The following is a 20,815-nucleotide window of genomic DNA, read 5'->3' on the forward strand; positions in this document are numbered from 1 at the left end:
AGGAAACTTACATGTTCTTAAAAATATATATACATTATTGGGTTTTTGGAGCAGAATATATATTCTTTATTAACCGGAGGGTGGTAAAAGGTTGAATTTTTAAGAATTTATAGTGACAAACATTTAGTATAAGGTTGTTTAATGAAATGTTAAGTAGAATAGAGACATTTGCAGCAGTATAAGGAAATTTGTATTTTGTTTTGTCATTATGGTTTATCTCACACTGTTTGTTTTTCTTTGGCCAACAGGTTGATTTCTTTCACCTTGGTTGGAAAAGGAGATGAGATGACTTTGCTGGACGTGTGCCTGAGATGATGATGGCCACAGAGTTTATTGGTCAAGAACAAGTCAAGAAGACAACAGAATTACTTAGGATCCAATGGAAATACAGTTATAGACTAATTGAACTCGAGTCTGCTATTTGTTGGATCCACACACACTCATCAATATATATTTATATTATTTAATATTTGTTATATGTGCTATGTAGAAATCAGAGGGTGGAATGTAACCATAGGGTTAAGAAGTTGATTTCTACAATGGTTTGCTGTTTTTCCCATAAGCCCTAAATAGACACTTGTCTATGCATATATTTAGAGAATGGACAACTGTGACCTTTTAGGGCACAGAGGACATTAGTATTTTGCTGAACCAAGGTCCTTTAAGTGTATATAAACATATGGCGAACGGTTACTCGGAGAGGCCTCACCCTGGAACAGAAGCACAGATGATGAACTGAAGGAACGGACAGAATGAGCTAAGCACACAGGTGTTGGAATCGAGGCCTCTCCTGCTCGTGTTATCATTGTATTCGTCTTCACTGAAATAACCTCCCTAAGCTGAGTATAATAAATCCATATTGTGTTGATCAAACTGTTGTTTCTTTGCTGTCCTTATATTAATTCCTTGAAACCTAAAAGAATATATATTTCCCACCGGGAACAGTCACATATAGTCTTGTCAAGTGCAGCATCAATCACTTTATCACAAGCCATGCAACGTATTTCTGTATGCTTCTTCTTAACAGTTTTCTTCCTTGCTCCAGAAGGCACACTACAATAATAATAAAAACCTATTACTAAGCTGAAATAATAAACTAATGCTTCCTATAGAAAACAAATAAGGCTCACCTCACAGGGGCACTGTCTTCTCTAATGGGGGAAGGCAGATCCATCTCACAACACCAATCTCTGTATCAACATAGAAACCTATTAGGTATGTCCAGATACACTACAGCCATGTAGCATTCGCAAACAAAAGGTAACCCATAGTCCTACCTTACAGTCGTTCAACCAGATATCAGCTGCTGCCCTGCCTCTCAGCTGTAACTGACAGCCTCCTTTTTATTCAAGCAGAGCGCGCTTGGAAGCGTGCAAACGCCGTTCTGACGTACCGGAAGTGCGCACAAGCGCAAGGCACCCTGGATCCTGTAGTCTCCCGGCCGTCATACTGCCGAAACTGGAAGTACGCATACTGGAAGACGCGGCGCAAGGGATTCTGGCTCCTGTAGTCCAAACCCCGGTGTCCGCGCTGTTACATCTAACGCTGCAGCCGGAGTACTGTAATCCATGCTGCCCATGTCCCAGTGTGCCGGAGTCGTGAAGGAGGAGGCTTACAAATTAATGCTCCATACACCCGTTCTCCAGATGCCATGGACAGGAACCCTAAAAAGTGTCACGCTCCCATGCTGCAACCACCCAGAGTGACCTCCTGTATCTAAAGGTGAGCCCTAAAATAAAGTAACCTTCCTGCTCTAACTAAACAAGGAGACAGGAAAAAAGACACCAGATGAGGGGAGGAGCAGTGGTTTATACCCAAGAGGGGAGGAGCCTGGGAAAAAAGTAACCTGTCTAACTCAAGGAATGGGACGATATCCCAATGTGATGGCTGCCATGGGATCGTAGAAGAAATATTATTTTTTTGGTATAAACTCCAATCGCTGTGCTTGGAGAGAGAAGAATGATGAGTGGCATCCCTAAAACACCTTACCCACTGTGAAGCATTGGGGCTGCTTCTCTGCAAAGGGTCAGGAGGACTGATCCGTATTAAGGAGAGGATGAATGGGCCCATGTATCGTGAGATTTTGGCCCAAAACCTCCTTCCCTCAGTAAGAGCATTGAAGAGGGAACGTGGTTGGGTCTTCCAGCATGACAATGACCCCAAACACACTGCTCGGTCAACTAAGACGTGGCCTCAAAATCTGTGGAGGGAGTTGAAAGTCCATATTGCCCGGTGACGACCCCAAAACATGGCTGATCTATAGAAGTTCTACATGGAAGAGTGGGCCAAAATACCTGCTACAGTGTGTGCGAACCTGGTCAAGAACTACAGGAAACATTTGACCTCTGTAATTGCCAACTATATTACAAAGTATTAAGTTTTATTAGGTTTAACGTTTTGATTGTCTGAATATTTATTTTCCGCAAGAATATATAAATAAATTGGATAAAAATAATACACATTCAAATGTAATCCTAGAAATCTGGTCGGCAGTGGCTAGATCCTGCTATGCCTCCTTGCGCCCAGGCGGTTCCCACTGAACGGTCAATAACCTCAGTCCCTACCCTGTGGAGCTTACAATTTATGGGTTGAAGCATAATTTTTACACTATTTTTACAGTTGAGGAATTATGGGTAATCGCCACATCAAGATACATTACTGTAGTCTTATGCTGTAACACTTTACTTGTAGTATGATTGATAAACGCAGCATTTGGGAGAGGTAATGGGGTGGCAATAAAAACAATCATGTTGCAATGGTTTTCAAAGTGTTTCGTATCCTGAATCTGCGATCCTGTACGAAATAAAAATTGATCCAGTTCTCTGTACACACAGCTATTTTGTTATTCAAAGCTGATTATCGAAGGCGTTTCAATTGCTGCTGTCTGTGCATCTAGTTGTTTGGCACTGCAAAGCTGAATGTGGGTGTCTGAAAATTTTGCAGATGCCAAGATTTCTATTCACAGTTTCGCACAAGCATAGCAGCAACAGAAATAGAGTAGAACTCAGAATCAAACCATACAGTGTATTATCTGCCACGTGTACACAGACACACCAGCGTTAACCTTGATGTGGTGGATAATCCAAGTCTAGATAAATATAAATCTCTATCAGAAACTCTGCTGTAAAGTATGGTGCACTAATCATCAATATAGGCCCCATATTCAACCCTGTCCACTGAATCAGTGAACATCTTCAGTAAAAGACAGGGGTTCCCAACCCCAGTTCCCAAGACACATCAACAGTCCATGTTTTAAGTATAGTCATTTTTAAGCACAGGTGTCTTAAGTAGTACCTCAGTTACTTTAACCATCTGTGCTCAAATATGGATGTCACTAAAACCTGCACTGTTAGTGTGCCTTGAGTGCGAAGGTTGGGAAACGCTGTAGTAGGAACTGTAGTAGGGATGTTCAGAGCCCCTGCCCTGTGGCTCTCCAGGTGTTGTGCAACTTCAAGTCCCAGCATGCCCCCGTAGACTTGCTTCAGACATAAGTTTTAAAACGACCAGCAAATCTCATAACGCACTTAAGAAAAATTGAAATGGACACAAATGGCCATAAACCCATTAATAGCATTTGTGTTTAATATACCTAGCCAGATAGACATTCAAACAAATCATTCAGAAAGAAACAGCTGGAAGTGATGTGTTCCACTACTGAAAAAAAAATTGGTATGACTCTGTATACGGACCAGATCAGAACTTTGTTTTGTGATAAATCTGCAGTTACTACATTGGTATATAGATTCATTGACACGCACACACACAAATATACGTGTCATACAGTATATCAAATAATCAAGGTCTTCGGCATCACAGTCAGATTCTATTGTGATTTAAGATGCATTTTCAGTGAAAAGAAGCAAAAACAGGCAGGAAAGATGGATGAGAACATATCTGTAGCTATCTTAAAATAGCACATTGTTACAAATTAGTTCTAGGTGGAGATGATGTAGAGTGGAACAGATGCAGTATATGTGGGGAATTTTTTTTCAGAATAGGCTGTTTACAGTTTATTATTTTTGAATAAATATTTAACAGTAAGTGAATAAAATGAATGTCACTTTAATAGTGGTTAATTTTGTGAAGAAAAAGTGTTTAACAGTGAATTGTACTGACAAGAAGGTCCTGTGGCACCCCCACCACTGAGACTGCTCACAGACCCCAAAACCTCCGTGAAGCAAACAAGCAACTCATGAACAGAATCCCAAAATATCCCCACCCCTTCCCCAGCAAAGCCCAAATACATCCCAGAAATTGTTACACCCTGAGGTAGCACCAACTCCTTTCCCTTTAACAGATGTCATAGATAGGCACCCATATTAGATAAGTATTTTCATTGGGTACTCTACTCTGTGACTGGCAAAGGTTGTTTGTATGTTAGTCAAGAGGAGAAGGGGCCACTACTCTGGGCAGGACCATGTCTTGAAAAAAAAATCACTGGCAGATGGGCAGCCTCACATGTTCATCAGCCTGCCGAGAATCTTTCCTGTAAGGTCTAAGGCCAAAGGCCAATCCACCCCTAGGAATTTCTCAGATAAGTCATGTTCAAATTCATTGAAGAAAGCATCATTGGATCTTAGGTGAGGATTTATTTGAGGTCCTTTCATGTATGTGGCAATTCTACCATCTTTTTCAAGTTTTCTGAATTTGGATTTCTGTCAGAGACCGGTAGTGATGTGTTGCTTTTCTTTTGAGTTGTGTTTCTAGGAGTAATTGTATTATTTACACTTATGGAGTGATACTGCTGTGGCTTTGTGATGAGGTTTTTGGATGCAATGGGAAGTAGTTCAAGCAACTGGTAATGCTGGGAGATATTCAGTTGTTGTGAAATAATGCATGGTTAAGTGTGTCCAATCATTTTTTTAATCATAAATTTTAAATACAACTCAATTAATCCATTGGAACTCCTGTATAACTTGTGTTTGTAATATGAATTGATCCTGGATGACCAATCAAGGGCACCACTGCAAGTGCCATGAGGCTTCACATGGTGCCAGGGCACCCAGTTTGGGAATCACTGGCATAGATCATAGAAATGATGTAATCAGAAAGAGAAAAGTAGTAGCTTAACAGGGCTTCATAAAAAAAGATGGGTACAGTGTTTATGGTCCATGTATTAACATATTTTATTACAATTTTGATATACAATTAACAATGTATAAAATTCTCAAGAAATGCATAATACACAAACAAAAAAAAAACAGGACAATGTCCTTCAAGATATTGCAAAGAACAAACCTTAGAATAATAAATTGACATAAGTGTTGCTCTAAATTGTTCCTATACCTGTTGAAAGTGTTGTTACCATATCTACTCTTACATTAACATTTTAAGTTATTTAGGATGAATAATGATGAAGGACATAGTATTTAAAAAAAAAAATAGCCCGGGATATTTGAATTGCAAAAGTTCTTCAGAGATGCTTTTTCAAATGAATTACCATGCAAAAGGTCATAATTAAAATTTATAATACAAAATTCTCAAGATGGTCAAATTGTTTCCTGCCCTGTAAAGATTGTGTAAAAACATACCATGGATTCCATATTTGAATAAATTGTATGGAGTTGTTCTGTAGAAATGCTGTTATCTTCTCCATTGAAGCTAGTGAGCCAGAGCAATTCAGTTCACCCAGTGGCGCAGGGGGACCATGAGACCAAGGAGAAGATAGCCGGTGATGTACTGTGTATGGCAGAGCGGGTGGGCAGCGGGGGGTGACGAGCGGCACTTGCCGGTGCCCACCCACTCTGCCATGCTGCTATTTAAAAGAATGTCAGCCTGCCGTGCCACCCTTAATTGGTGCCGCCCTGAGGCCCATGCCTCACGGGCCTAGGCACAAATCTGGCCCTGGTTATGGGATGTACTAGCAGAAAAGACCATGGGTCCCTAATTACTTTAGTTAGTAATACTTTACTCAATAAATTTGCTACTTCTTCCCAATAAGCTGCAATTTTAGGACAAGTCCACCATATGTGCAGAAAAGTGCCCGACTCGCCACAACCTCTCCAGCATAGGGGAGAAGCAGAGCTATACATTCTATTTAATCTACCTGGTACCAAGTACCAGTGATAATAAATGTTATATGCATTCTCCTTAATCAGAGTAGAGATTGAATTTTTAGATAATCGCTCACGAATTACGGGCCAAGAATCTTCATCCGGTGGATCACCCAAATCAATCTTCCATTCACGCTCAAAATTTGGTGCAGAGGGTTCTGATGAATGTAATAGTAAATTACATAAAGACAAGATCATTCCCAAACATATGCGTTCCAATTGAGATTTTAGGATCTGGGAAAGTGATGGGTATCTATATAGTGCTTTATTTGTAGATATGTGAAGGCATTCAAATCTGGGAAAGAATATTTTTCTTTCAAATCGCCTAGACTCATACAGATCCCCCCCCTCCCCCAGAGGACATCTGAGGCAAATATTATTCCTTTGGAAATCGACTCTGCTGCTAAAGTGGTTGCTTGCCCTTGCACCAAAGATTTTTTTTCCATAGTGGAGTAAGGGGAGAAGGATCAGACAGTAACTTATATTTTCTAATCCCCTGACTCCACACTGAACAGGTGAAGTTAACTACAGGGTTGCTAGCCACCTCGGAAGGTCTACTTTTCATGGGAAGCATTACTACAAGAGGGAGTGACACGATTCCACTCGAAATAGCCTCAAGGTCTACCCAACCAGGTCCAGACAAAGACGCAAACCAGACCACCGCCTGACTGAGATGGTCCATGTAATAGGCAAAACCAATTTAAATTAAAAAAAAATCCAGAATAGCTAAAAAAAATCATACGGTTTACACCACTGTAGACTGTGCAATGTATTTGGTTTTCTTTAAATGATTCAGTATCTTTAAAAAAAAATAGCTGCAGACAATGAAATACAATTTACAACCGCTATCCTATCCAAGCAGCTATGCTTTCTTCCTAGAATCCAGTTATTGCTAGTCAAAATACTAGAATATTTATCAAGTAATAAATACAATGAGACAACATAGATCGCAATTTAAAATTCAGTTGTAGGGATGCAAACTAAAAATATACTGTATGTAACAAAATTTTACTCTAAAATGTAAAGCATTTACAAGGTATATTTTAAAGGTATATTATCATAATGGTAGTTTCATCAGAGATCAGAACACATTTAAGTAATTTACAATATTGGTGTACAAATTATAACAAATATTTCTTGAAATTATTTTTGACATGTTATCCCTATTTGTACATATAATTTAATCTAAAATCCAGTGGTGGGTGCTTTAAAAATCTTTTTGAAAATTATTAATCCATATGCAAGAGTTATTGTTGGCGTGTTTTACAAAATATAATCGTTTAAAGAAGCTCTGATGGAGTGTCTGTTGCTACACTTTATCAAAGCGCTCTCGATATTCACTTTTCAGTTGTTCAAAAGCCAGTGCAACTGGATCATTTTCATCATCGCACAATTCTTTCATGGAAATACTGAAGGGAAGCAATAATAAAAAATAGGTTAAATAGTTACTAAATGTATTATTTTTTATGAAAAAAAATCTAAATGAGAAATGAAAGAATTTACATTTTCACATCTATTTAATCTTATTATTATTGATTAACCCCTTGAGTCGTATGCCCGGAATTTTTTTCCGGGCTCAGCTGCGCTGCCGCAGCGGGCTGTCCCGGAAAATATATATCACTAATATAGAATAGGTGTGCACCAGTGGTGTCCAGGTGTGCACCACTGGCTCAGCACCTCTAGAGCCCCCCCATACCCCGTCACTTTCGCTCCGGCGATCGGTATGCCGGAGCTCCGTTGACCCGCCCGCCAGCCAGCCGTCACTCATTTTACAGTGACGTCGGTGGCAGGCTCGGCTATGGTCGGCGCGGCTCGGGGGGACTCGGGAGTGCTCAGGCATCCGAGTCCTCCCGAGCCGCCGCGAACATCCCCCAGCCTGCCGCCGACATCACTGCTGAATGTGACAGGCGGCTTAGGCAGGGGGGACAGCGGCAGCACTGCAGGGAAGCTCCAGCATACTAATGCTGGAGCGGAGCTTACAACTTTATGTGGTGGATTTTGCTGGGGCAGGACACACCTTGAGTAACCCTTATCCAAAATGCTCAGGAACAGAAGTATTATTCTGTATTTCGGAATATTTTTATATTTCAATGATGTATCTTGAGGTATCTTGCATTTATGTTGTTTAAACGCATCAAACACATTAAATACACACAAAAATATTTTATTTGTGCATTAACCAAGGTTTTAAAACATGAAACAAAGTTTTTGTACAATCCCAGACACTGAATTTTTTTTTTTTTAATAAACTTTTTATTAAGTTTATCATAGAATATAATAAACGCAAAGCAATACTTTTCTTGCATATATTTAGTGCCAGATACATATAATGTTCCCAGTAGTGCCAGTTACAGATGCAGGTTTTTAGCAAAAAAAAGAGTAAATTTTGGAATCTATGGTCTTCGGAATAATTTGGCTAACGGATATTTGGATAAGGGATACTCAACGTGTATAAGTATTAAATATTCTATTTTATGAGAATTCTTTGTGAATGTTAAAAAGTTCAGATGCATTAGTTGTAGAAACAGCAGAAGGGATGTGATTGGTATTTATGACTGCTTGTACTTAAATGTTTTTATAGATTACGGTATGTATATGTAAAGCTGGCCATACATCAGAAAGATATTGTACCCAATCATACAATCTCAATTGATTGTAAGATGGATTGTATGCAGATTGTGTGCACATCTTGTGTACACAATCATACAATCAATCATAAGATGGATTGTATGACTGATTGTATGATGGATTGTATGCAGATTGTGTGCACATCTTGTGTACAAAATCATGCAGCAGATGGATTGTATGACTGATCATATGATCGATTGTGTGTAAATTGTGTGTCCAAAAACCACCAAGGACTGCCGGGGATTTCAAGGGAAATTGTACACAATCGTGAGCGCAATCGATCTTAAGATCGATCTTTCTGATGTATGGCCAGCTTAACCCTTTAATCTTAAAATGTAGACTGGACATATTCTAACATTTTAAATGTTGGTCTTAAGGATGTATGTCGATCATGTAGAGTGTGTAAATATCAATAATACATCAATACAATATGTACAAAATGCTTTTAACACTCTCTGCATTTGGTGTAGTAATAATACAAGTTTACCTTATAGTTGAAATGGTTAGAGTAAAGTCTTTCAAAAATACATAGGCATCCCCTATATTAAATCTGCAAGAAATAAAGTTACAAATTCAATGTATTAAATCTGATCTTAAATATTTCTACAATTTACAGTTCACTTGTATAAGGAGGAGGTAAAAAAAATAGCTTATGAAAACCTTTTATGGCAGGACATTACATGATGTATGATATTACATGTTAAATGTAAGATATTTGCCTCCCCCCCCCCCCTACAAAAAAGCACTTCTGGATCAATAAGCTATATGTATCAACACTGAATGAATGTACAACCTAAAAATAAAACTATTTACATAACACATCTAAAAAGAAATAATAAAACAAATATAAAAAACACACGGAATTCTTACTTAAAAGGGCTCTTGCTATGCGATACTCTTGCAAATTACCTCTTTCTCAGGCAATTTAATTCTGAATGAGGGACCATTCTCTTTTAATAGGATAGGCAGCCCATATTTAATTGGTAAATGCAGACTAAAATGGGTCAGATGTATCAAGCTTCAGAATGTGATAAAGTGATAAACAACCAGCCAATCAGTTACTAACTGTAAGTTTTCAACACGAGCATGTACCATGGTAGTTAGGAGCTGATTGGCTGGCTGTTTATCACTCTCCATTTTATCACTTTTTGAAGCTTGATACATCTGGTCCAGAAACATTTTTATTTGTTTTATTATTTTCATTTACACTAGGCTATTGACAAACATTATTAATATTTATTAGAGTGAAGAGAAACACACCCTGCCTGTTGTAACTTGCTTGCATTAAAACTATATTCTGGGAGTGAGGCATTGAACACTCCAGTAACTGTATGAAGTGACACTTAAAATTTTACTACAGGATGATCTCTCTGTTATTATCTTACTAAGATGAGTGACCATGGTTGTGGTTTTGGTTTTAATTCATCCTCTGGTTTTGTTTTTGCCCAATCCACCCTGGTTTTGGTTTCAGATTTTTTTTCCATAAATGAACAAACAAAACAAACAACTAAAAATCACACAATTTGAGCCTGTTTTTGCTCATACAGTATTATTAACCACAATAACATTAATTTCCAGTCAATTTTGACCACCTGACAGCAATATTGTTCACCAACTTACTGTAGACCAAAGGTTGGCCGGCTAAACTAAGCAACAGAGCAGATGCACAAACACAAGGTTATTTATATTTAAAAATGTTTTGACAACTGGGATCACAAGGGTTTGTCTTGATTAGGGATCCAGGACAATTAGGGAGATCTGAGTTAAAAGCTAATCTCTAGTAATTAGTGGATCTCCTATTATTAAATATTGTTTATTCGTATTACAATGAAATTAGAGCACTCAATTATTTGGGGTCATATAATTTTTGTGTATTTCATGCATCTATCAAATCATCTTTCTGGTTTCCCTAGTTTAAGGCCAGAGATAAATCTGTTGTACCATATATCCTGTAACTGTTGTGTAAGCTTCTACTGTATTCTCCTGAGCTGAAACACACATAATACATTTCAAATTTGTTGGTAGGCAGGCCAGTCTGATACACTACATAATGAACTAACGAAAGGAACAATTACACAAGGACATGTTTTTTTTTTTAAATCAGGACTGAAAGATGACTAGAGCATTCATGGCATATATAACCTACAGTATGTGAGTTGTAATAAGTTTCTGCCTTGGCATATGATTCCATTAGTGACACACAGAAGCAAAGATGCAAACAGTGAGGTTTTTGAGTACCTAAAAGCACCCACTGCAAGAATGTTCTATTGCCATGGCCACACTTATTTATTGATTTTTTTTGTGAAAAAGAGCCGTGATCAAGGAGATGGCCGAAACAGGAGGGGAGTTGCCGTGGCTGGCAAATGCAGCAAGTCCTCCCTTCCAGTTCATATGGGTATTTCCTCTCAGGGCTGCCGCTAGGAATTTTGGGGCCTGGGACTGGTTTTTAGTCCGGTACCCCCCCCCCCCTCACTTACTCCAGGTCCCAACCCCCTTCCGCTGTGCTGCCACCTGCTCAGTGCGCTGTGGCTGAAGCCAGCCAAATTGGATCTACAAGTTGGACATACAACTGGGACCATATGAAACATATCCCTCCAGTAGGAGACGTTTAGCTGATCATTACCGTCGGTAACAACAATAACCACGTGGACCATCACCGTTGGTAACTATAACAACCACGTGGGTACCCACAAACTATTAATTCTTACACTGGAGCAACTTTGCACACAATGACTAATTTTTCATCCACTCATTTTACCTTTTTTCCATTTTTTTACCCCCCCCCCCCCCCCCCACACACACTTTTTCCTATTTTTTTTTTAGAGAATTCTCTAAATGTTGTTGTATGTATTGCTTTGAATGTAATAAATGTTTTTATATAGCCTATTGTAGGTAATTATTTTTCAGGACAAACCCAAGCACTGTATTCTTTGTTTTTTTCTTGTCTTTAATCATATAAGGAGCTTTACACACTCCTTTTATACAGCAGCTGTAGCTGTACCTGAGGTTCATAGCTTTCCTTTTATCTCCTGTGGCTGAACGAAGCCCTGCTCCCAAAGTGCAGGCATCTTTACCTCCGGGCACCGACAGCCAATTAAAATGTGGCACAGCTGGTGAGCCAATCAGAGCTTGCGTACTGTTAGCCAATCAGAGCGGTTGCTGGTGGTATGCGAGCTCTGATTGGCTGCCGGTGTCTGGAGGTGAAGAAGACTACGGGACTCTGCAGGGCTTCGTTCAGCGCATTGACAGTGCAGGCAGGCAGCACAGCGGAGGCAGTGGCGGGGGGGGGGGGGGAGTGTGGTGTGCAAAATTAGTTACCCAGGTCCTTCCCTCTCTCTCAGAGAAGCCAGGACAGGACAGCTGTAGCCACAGCATCCCACTTATGGCGGCCCTGTTTCCTCTGAACAGTGACTACTCACTTTGAGATGAGTCCTCCCCAGCTGTGTTTGGAAGCACACCATTATTCCAGACCTCCCTTTAAACAAGCTGCTTGAAACTATCCTCTCAACCAGATTCTGCTATTGCAGAAAAGTTTATCTCTGATCTCTCTCGGATTCTGCCTCACATCAGCAAAAACACACACACATATACAGAGTATGTGTATATATTATATATATATATATAAGACTGATGATTGAGACAAAAACATATTGTCATTTGAAATCTATAGTTGTTATGATAATTTTTACTACTAATTGTCTTTTTGCCTGTTTCTAATACCTGTTATCCATTTTGGATAGCCACCTCCATTTTGGATAGCCACCTCCAACCATGTTTTTTCTTTCCCCTGCAGTAGTCCATTTGAGTCCAATACACTGGACCTTTTGGGTTTTTCCTTCCAGTTTGTTCTTTATGTTACTCTTTTTGTACCCTCTACTTTCCCTTCCCTTTTCCTATCCAGATCCCTACTACTTCATTGAACAACATATTACTCTCTCCGATGTGTCCCACACATACCACAAATCAAGCCTGATTCCTCTTGTCTCTGTGGGGGTTATTCTAGTTCATTCTTTCTGACAAAATCCTTCTTAGATGGACAAAACCATGTGCACTGTGGGTGGGGCAGATGTAACTTGTGCAGAGAGAATTAGATTTGGGTGGGGTTTTTCTTCAAAGTGAGATCTATATTGCAGTGTAAAATCATTCAGTCAGTATTTTCCCTGCACAGAAACAAAAAAACTCACCCAAATCTAATTCTCTCTGCACATGTTACATCTGCCCCCCTGCAGTGCACATGGTTTTGTCCATCTAAGAACGGTTTTGTCAGAAAGAATGAACTAGAATAAACCCCAGTATTTTGATACTAAGGGGGAAATTTACTAATATGAAAAACCTAGTTTTTCGTATTTCCCCTACGACTGCATACGACTGTTTCAGTCGTATGCAAAGTCGTGTTCTAGAGGGGAATGTACAAAGCAGTCAGATACGACTGCTTTGTAACCCTCCGATGGTGTAACCATTCGTATTAGCTGGCCATATATACAGCCGCTAATACGAATTAGTGTAGGCAGTCTGCACGGATCAGTCAGATCCGTGCAGGCTGCAGTGTGTAAAAAAAAATAGAAAAATAAATAAAAAAAATCGGCGTGGGGTCCCCCCCAGAGCTGTAACCAGCACCAGGCTCTATATTGGGTGGGAAAAGGGAATTGGGATAGGGGGAGTATGACCGCACAGGTATTTGTGATGATTTCAAAAGGAATGGGGCAATAGTGATAAGAACTGACCTATGCCTATAAGATAGGATAAGTGTGTCCCAGAGCACCTTGTGGCTGTACGCCAGTGGGTGCCTGTTTGTGGGACGGTCAGTGGTGCACCCCGGAGTTAGGAGAGCAATATGTAAATTTGCCAAGAGAGGTAGAGAGGAAAAGAAAACTCTGGGTGGGGGCACTCTTATATCACTATTGCGAAGGTTGTTTATGATACACTTAAAATTTAATATTTAATAGGTATGCTCTAAAATAAAGTTCCTCAATATGTTTACCCTAAGTACGTGGGGCGCCGCAAAAATATATATTAAATTGGGTAGGGGCAAATTTATGCCACCTAGGGAAAAGAAGACAACCGGTTTTTGTTAATGGTTTTGTAGTTGATCCTCATTTATCCTATGATTTCACCATGGTGCTGGTATAGGTTTCAAGGATTGTAATCATTGGACCATTTTCATAAAAACCGGTGGTCATCTATCAGGCAGACTGAGCTGTAGTATGGTTAGTGCTCACAGGGGGGCGATACAGTGCTACAGTTTGAGATTGCAGGTTTGTAACGTAACAATCATAAATTTAATAAGCAGTTGATGGACGAAACAGGTTGGTCCCAAGTGAGACCAAGTAGGTGATATGAAGAGAAGCCACTGGACTAAGCCAGCGGTTACCTGGCGACCTGACCCGCCTGCGATAAAGGTCTGGCGTCAGGTCGGCTGCTGTCTCGCTGTAGCGGTGTCCCTGTCTGAGCTCCTGCCCGGCCGGTCACGTGAGTGCACCACGTGATCGGAGTCCCGTCTCTGACGTACGTTTCGCGGTGCGCTTGGTCACAGGGGGGTGTGTGGAGCTGTCTACATTGTCGGAGTTCATTTATTTGGTGCGCAGCCAATAGGACACTTCTGTGCTTAATAGGCATGGATGTGAGCCTGTAAGGAGTGAACCTGCTTGTATGCCATGGACCAATGGGGAGCCTGAATGCGCGTGGAGCCTCCGTGTCAGAGCCAGTGATGAAACGGGGGCTTGTGTGCTTCAGCCAATCGATTGCTGCTGTTGGTTTAGGTTTCTAGCGTACTTGGTAAGTGATGTTGTTTATTGTGGTGCGTATTGCACCCTATTGAGAGCGATTAAGCTGGTGTCTCATAGGAGTCCCTAAGACTATGCTTTTAATGCATTTAATGGCTGGAGAAAACGATCCATGTCAGGGACAGTGATACGCTGTGAGCTTTTGTTATTGAGCTCATGCGGTGCTTAGATATACTCCGACTGTGTCCTTGGTTTGTTTATGTGTGTATAGATCGCTGTCATATGGGGCTCCTACTATGGTGCTGTACTTGTACTAATATAGCGCTGGCATGTACTCCGCTAGATAGAATCTCTTATCAGGGGTAATACATAGCGTGTTTGGTAATGGCAGTTCACGTGATAAACATATTTGTTAGGCTGTCCTTTCTCATGTTAGGGATATATCAAGGGTTAAGATTTTTATATATGACAGCTGTTGAAAGGAAGGTATTTGGAGAAGGGGGAATAAAGGAGGGGTAAGTCTATATAGATGGAGTCTACACTACTCAGGAAAGGAGGATAGTTGGATTAATATATACATATATACATGGTGCTATCTACACACAGTGATCCTGATCATATTTGGAGGATCATTCTTGGGATTTTTGGACCGAGGTCCAGATAGTTTAATTTATATGTAGATCTGGATTCAGTCCTTTTGGTAGGCGAGGAGAGAGCTCAGTAGGTTGGCATTTTTGTAGGCAGGCTTGCGTAATTGGTACATTGGTACATTGTTGTGCCTATGATGGTCTGTCCAATACTCACTTGGGGATTTTAGGGGGTTGGTTACTTGATAGGTACTCATAATGTGTCGCTGGCTAGGAGTGCTTATTACTGTGAGTGAGTGACAAGTGATTACTGGTTACTATAAAAGGGGTGATGGAGGGGGGGAGGGGGGGGAAGGGGGGGGAAAGGGTAGGTGAATATTATGTGAAATAATAGGACTATGAATATAAATATAAATGAGAGGACACCATATTTGGCTATAAATATATCTTTATTAACGTGAGTGTTAGCTCACAGCGTATCACTGTCCCTGACATGGATCGTTTTCTCCAGCCATTAAATGCATTAAAAGCATAGTCTTAGGGACTCCTATGAGACACCAGCTTAATCGCTCTCAATAGGGTGCAATACGCACCACAATAAACAACATCACTTACCAAGTACGCTAGAAGCCTAAACCAACAGCAGCAATCGATTGGCTGAAGCACACAAGCCCCCGTTTCATCACTGGCTCTGACACGGAGGCTCCACGCGCATTCAGGCTCCCCATTGGTCCATGGCATACAAGCAGGTTCACTCCTTACAGGCTCACATCCATGCCTATCAAGCACAGAAGTGTCCTATTGGCTGCGCACCAAATAAATGAACTCCGACAATGTAGACAGCTCCACACACCCCCCTGTGACCAAGCGCACCGCGATACGTACGTCAGAGACGGGACTCCGATCACGTGGTGCACTCACGTGACCGGCCGGGCAGGAGCTCAGACAGGGACACCGCTACAGCGAGACAGCAGCCGACCTGACGCCAGACCTTTATCGCAGGCGGGTCAGGTCGCCAGGTAACCGCTGGCTTAGTCCAGTGGCTTCTCTTCATATCACCTACTTGGTCTCACTTGGGACCAACCTGTTTCGTCCATCAACTGCTTATTAAATTTATGATTGTTACGTTACAAACCTGCAATCTCAAACTGTAGCACTGTATCGCCCCCCTGTGAGCACTAACCATACTACAGCTCAGTCTGCCTGATAGATGACCACCGGTTTTTATGAAAATGGTCCAATGATTACAATCCTTGAAACCTATACCAGCACCATGGTGAAATCATAGGATAAATGAGGATCAACTACAAAACCATTAACAAAAACCGGTTGTCTTCTTTTCCCTAGGTGGCATAAATTTGCCCCTACCCAATTTAATATATATTTTTGCGGCGCCCCACGTACTTAGGGTAAACATATTGAGGAACTTTATTTTAGAGCATACCTATTAAATATTAAATTTTAAGTGTATCATAAACAACCTTCGCAATAGTGATATAAGAGTGCCCCCACCCAGAGTTTTCTTTTCCTCTCTACCTCTCTTGGCAAATTTACACCAGCACCAGGCTGACAGAGCCGGGGCCGGTAATTAAAAATCAGGGAACCCGACAAATAGGGGTTCCCCGATTTTTAACAATCAGCCACAGGTCCGGGGCTGGTTCCCAAAATACGGGGGACAAAATGACTAGGGGTCCCCCGTATTTTAAGAACCAGTCCCAGGCCAAACCAGCCAGCAGGGTAATGCCACAGCCGGGGGGGAGACTTTTTATACAAGTCCCCCTGGCCAAAGCATTAACCCTCTGACCACTCAGCCTGGCCAGGGGCCCTGGGGGAGTGGGGACCCCCCAATAAAGGGGTCCCCCCCTCCTGGACTTACCTGACCAGGCTGAAGCCTGGTGCTGTCCCCGGTGACCCTGGCTGTGGTCACGGGTCTGATCTTGGTGTAAAAAAAAGATGAATAAACTATTATTTTAAACTGTGGAACTATGAGTCCTAGCAAGCCTCCCCTGCAAGCTGTGACTTGGAGAACCACAAGTCCCAGCCTGTGGGGCATTAAAGGGCCCGCTGGCACTTGCAGTTCCACAGTAAAAAAAATTGTTAAATAAATACACACTGACACCTGAAAAATAAAAGTTTAATACATACATTACACACACACTGATACTTATCTATCTTGATCCCGTAGGTAGGTCCCAGAGTCTTGATCCGGTGCCTTGTCCTGGTTCCGGATCCATGTCGTCATTCTTCATCATGTCGATCTTCATGTCGGCGTCAGGTCCGGAGAAATCCATGGTGGACCTGTGGAAGGAAATCCAACTCACCCAGGTCCTCCATGGAAGTTCTTCTGGCTTGGTCCGACGTACTCCAGGCCTTCTTCCTTCTTCATCCATCTTCTTGCTTCTTATTCACGCTGCCGGCGACTCCAGCAAAGCTCCCCGACTGTCAGAGCCGCAGAGATCCTTCCTCCTCGGCGTCTGTACTAAAAATGAATTCTGGCCAATCAGAAGCCGACTTTCCTGGCTCCTGATTGGCCGCTAGGCTGCTTCTGATTGGCCAGAATTCATTCTTAGTACAGACGCCGAGGAGGAAGGATCTCTGCGGCTCTGACAGTCGGGGAGCTTTGCTGGAGTCACCGGCAGCGTGAATAAGAAGCAAGAAGATGGAAGAAGAAGGAAGAAGGCCTGGACTACATCGGACCAAGCCAGAAGAACTTCCATGGAGGACCTGGGTGAGTTGGATTTCCTTCCACAGGTCCACCATGGATTTCTTCGGACCCGGACCTGACGCCGACGCCGACATGAAGATCGACATGATGAAGAATGACGACATGGATCCGGAACCAGGACAAGGCACCGGATCAAGACTCTGGGACCTACCTACGGGATCAAGATAGATAAGTATCAGTGTGTGTGTAATGTATGTATTAAACTTTTATTTTTCAGGTGTCAGTGTGTATTTATTTAACAATTTTTTTTACTGTGGAACTACAAGTGCCAGCGGGCCCTTTAATGCCCCACAGGCTGGGACTTGTGGTTCTCCAAGTCCCAGCTTGCAGGGGAGGCTTGCTGGGACTCATAGTTCCACAGTTTAAAACAATAGTTTATTCATCTTTTTTTTACACCAAGATCAGCCCGGTGACCACAGCCCAGGGTCACCGGGGACAGCACCAGGCTTCAGCCTGGTCAGGTAAGTCCAGGAGGGGGGGGGACCCTTTTATTGGGGGGGTTCCCACTCCCCCAGGGCCCCTGGCCAGGCTGACTGGTCAGAGGGTTAATGCTTTGGCCAGGGGGACTTGTATAAAAAGTCTCCCCCCAGGCTGTGGCATTACCCTGCTGGCTGGTTTGGCCTGGGGCTGGTTCTTAAAATACGGGGGACCCCTAGTCATTTTGTCCCCTGTATTTTGGGAACCAGCCCCGGACCTGGAGCCTGGGGCTGGTTGTTAAAAATCGGGGAACCCCTATTTGTCGGGTTCCCTGATTTTTAATTACCGGCCCCGGCTCTTTCAGCCTGGTGCTGGTTACAGCTGTGGGGGGGACCCACGCCGTTTTTTATTTTTTTTTATTTAATTTTCTACACTAAAACCTGCGCGGATCTGACTGATCCGTGCAGGCTTAAGCCAAATACGACAGGAACATCAGGGTGTATTTTCCTGTCATATTTGCGTAGCTGTTTTACACCAATTAGCACCCGTATTATCAATACGGCTGCTTAGTACATCAGGAACCACCATTCTTTTTAATGGTGATTCCTGTCATATCCTATCGATGGTGTAGACATTCGTATTTGTAAATACAAATACGAATGTCCCATCATTAGGAATACGAATTGTTGTATTTTTGGGATTGTAAATCCCGAAAATACAAATGTGTAAAAAATAGGTGTATTTCTGCCTACGAATACACCTATTTTTTATGAATCCATATTGGTAAATTTCCCCCTAAATGCCCAATCTCCAATCATTGAATGTTAAGGGGTTAAACTCCCCTTATAAGCATAGATTGGCACTCTCCTTTTTTATAAACAGAAAGCAGACATTGTCGCCCTACAAGAGACTCACCTCTCTTATGTTTACCCCATTCCTCTTTAAAGACAATAACTTTCCCTTAGGCTACTATGCGAATGGCCCATTTAAACATAATGGGGTCGCTATCTTGTTTAATAAACACAACTCTTTTGTTTTACACTCCCAAATTAGAGGACAAACTGTCAACACTGGTATGTCTGTACTCTCCCAACTCTAACCAGGTACCCTTCCTCAGTAAATCATGCCTTCTAATATGCAAGACCTCTAAGGATTCTTTGGGTTTTACTGGGGGACTTTAACCTAGTTTTGGATCCCAGACTAGATAAATCCCAGCATTATGCCCTTCGATCCTCCCCTACATCTAGCCCCTCCCTATCCTTCTGCAAGTTACTACTTGAATTTGACCATACAGATGGAGCACCTCTCATTCATCGCAGGGCTGGCGATCGCTGGTGGAGAGGCGCTCCATCTGACTGATACACGCTAGCGTCTCACACGCACTCACGTCCCAGTCACTCGGGGGAGACTGGGAGTGGCAGCCCTACCCGTCACCGCTTCAGGGAGATGGGCAGGGTTAGCCCCCCTAACAGGGATGCGTCAGGGTTTGGCGGAGAGCTCAGTTGTAACAGGGCATGTGCGCCCCCTTCCGGCGGCTAGCGGTGGCTGTCCATTCTATACAGAATGCACCCTGTAGTGTTGCTTACATGCATAATGCCCCCTGTAGTATCGCATACACATATAATGCCCCCCAGCAGTGCCCCATTATACAAATAATGGTCCCAGATGTTTTCCCATAGGAAACTATAGAACTCGCATATGTAATAGGATGCGAGTTCTAAAGTCGCATATGGGACCTTACCAAAAAGCGCAAAAAAAATAGACCAGCTTCTTGCTGGCGATTTTTACAGAAACATGCACAGATCATTGAGATCTGTGCATGCTTCTGTTGTAAAAAAAATAGTTAAAACAAAAATTAAATTAAAAAAAACGGCGTGCGGTCCCCCCCCTAAGCATAACCAGCCCCGGGCTCAAAAAGTATTTATTCCCACAATACTTTAATCTCTGGTACATACGATTTTAGAGAAATACATACCCATTATCATTTGCAATCGCTTTTAAGGATCCATGTTTGAAAAAATCAAGGGCATAGGAGTTCAGGAACAGGTTTCTTCCACAACCATCAGTACAATTCTGGGGTAACAATGGAATATGTTTGTCAGGAATATGAGCCGTTTGTAGCATGAGCTGTGGAAAAAGAGTATAACAATGAAATAAAACATATTTAAAGCACTTCTCTTACTTTCTGTCAAAGCAGGTAAAGGCTATAAATTGCCAATTTCCTTATGAAAATATTTGTCAATGAATGACCTAAGGAACATACACACTGGGCGATTTTGCCCGGGCTGAGAAATGCTCAGTGCATACACAATCGTTTAAGCAATTTTCCTGGGTAGTGACGACTTTCCATAGCAGGACACACTGGAAAGCTGTCCACCCCGCATCTGCTTGTAATACCAGCAGATGAGTGGCCGGGCCACCGATGATTCGAGAGCACGCATCAGGACTCACCGCTGCCCCATACACACTTGACGGCTTTCGAGCTGAAAGCAGCTCAAACAGGTAAACTTTCAGCTCAAAGTTGTCCAGTGTGTATGGGGCAATTACATCTTTATCAAAAAACATCTGAACTGGAAGTAAGAGGCTTCTAGGGATATGGTCATTAGGTTGACCCCATTTAAGTCGACATGCATTGGGTTGACCACTAAAGGTCGACATCTGAAATAGGTCGACATGGCTTAA

The 20,815-nt window shown here is 42.0% G+C and overlaps 1 protein-coding gene across 3 annotated transcripts in view; it reads right to left on the reverse strand.

Moving 5' to 3' along the window:
• Positions 1–5,112: 5,112 nt before the first annotated feature.
• LOC146060135 (putative ATP-dependent RNA helicase DDX60) overlaps positions 5,113–20,815 on the reverse strand; it is a 215,099-nt gene continuing 199,396 nt past the window's right edge. For 2 of the 3 annotated variants that reach the window (XM_083173076.1, XM_083173058.1), the window contains 3 exons: positions 20,109–20,260; positions 9,169–9,231; positions 5,113–7,462 (listed from right to left, as the gene is read on the reverse strand). In XM_083173076.1, coding sequence (XP_083029202.1) covers positions 7,363–7,462; positions 9,169–9,231; positions 20,109–20,260 — 315 coding nt within the window. In that variant the 3' untranslated portion in view covers positions 5,113–7,362. The remainder of the gene's footprint in view (positions 7,463–9,168; positions 9,232–20,108; positions 20,261–20,815) is intronic. The other variant, XM_083173067.1, reaches the window with a different exon arrangement.

This window comes from Crinia signifera, chromosome 1 (assembly GCF_055691185.1).
Source record: "Crinia signifera chromosome 1, ASM5569118v1, whole genome shotgun sequence".
Lineage (NCBI taxonomy): Eukaryota > Metazoa > Chordata > Amphibia > Anura > Myobatrachidae > Crinia > Crinia signifera.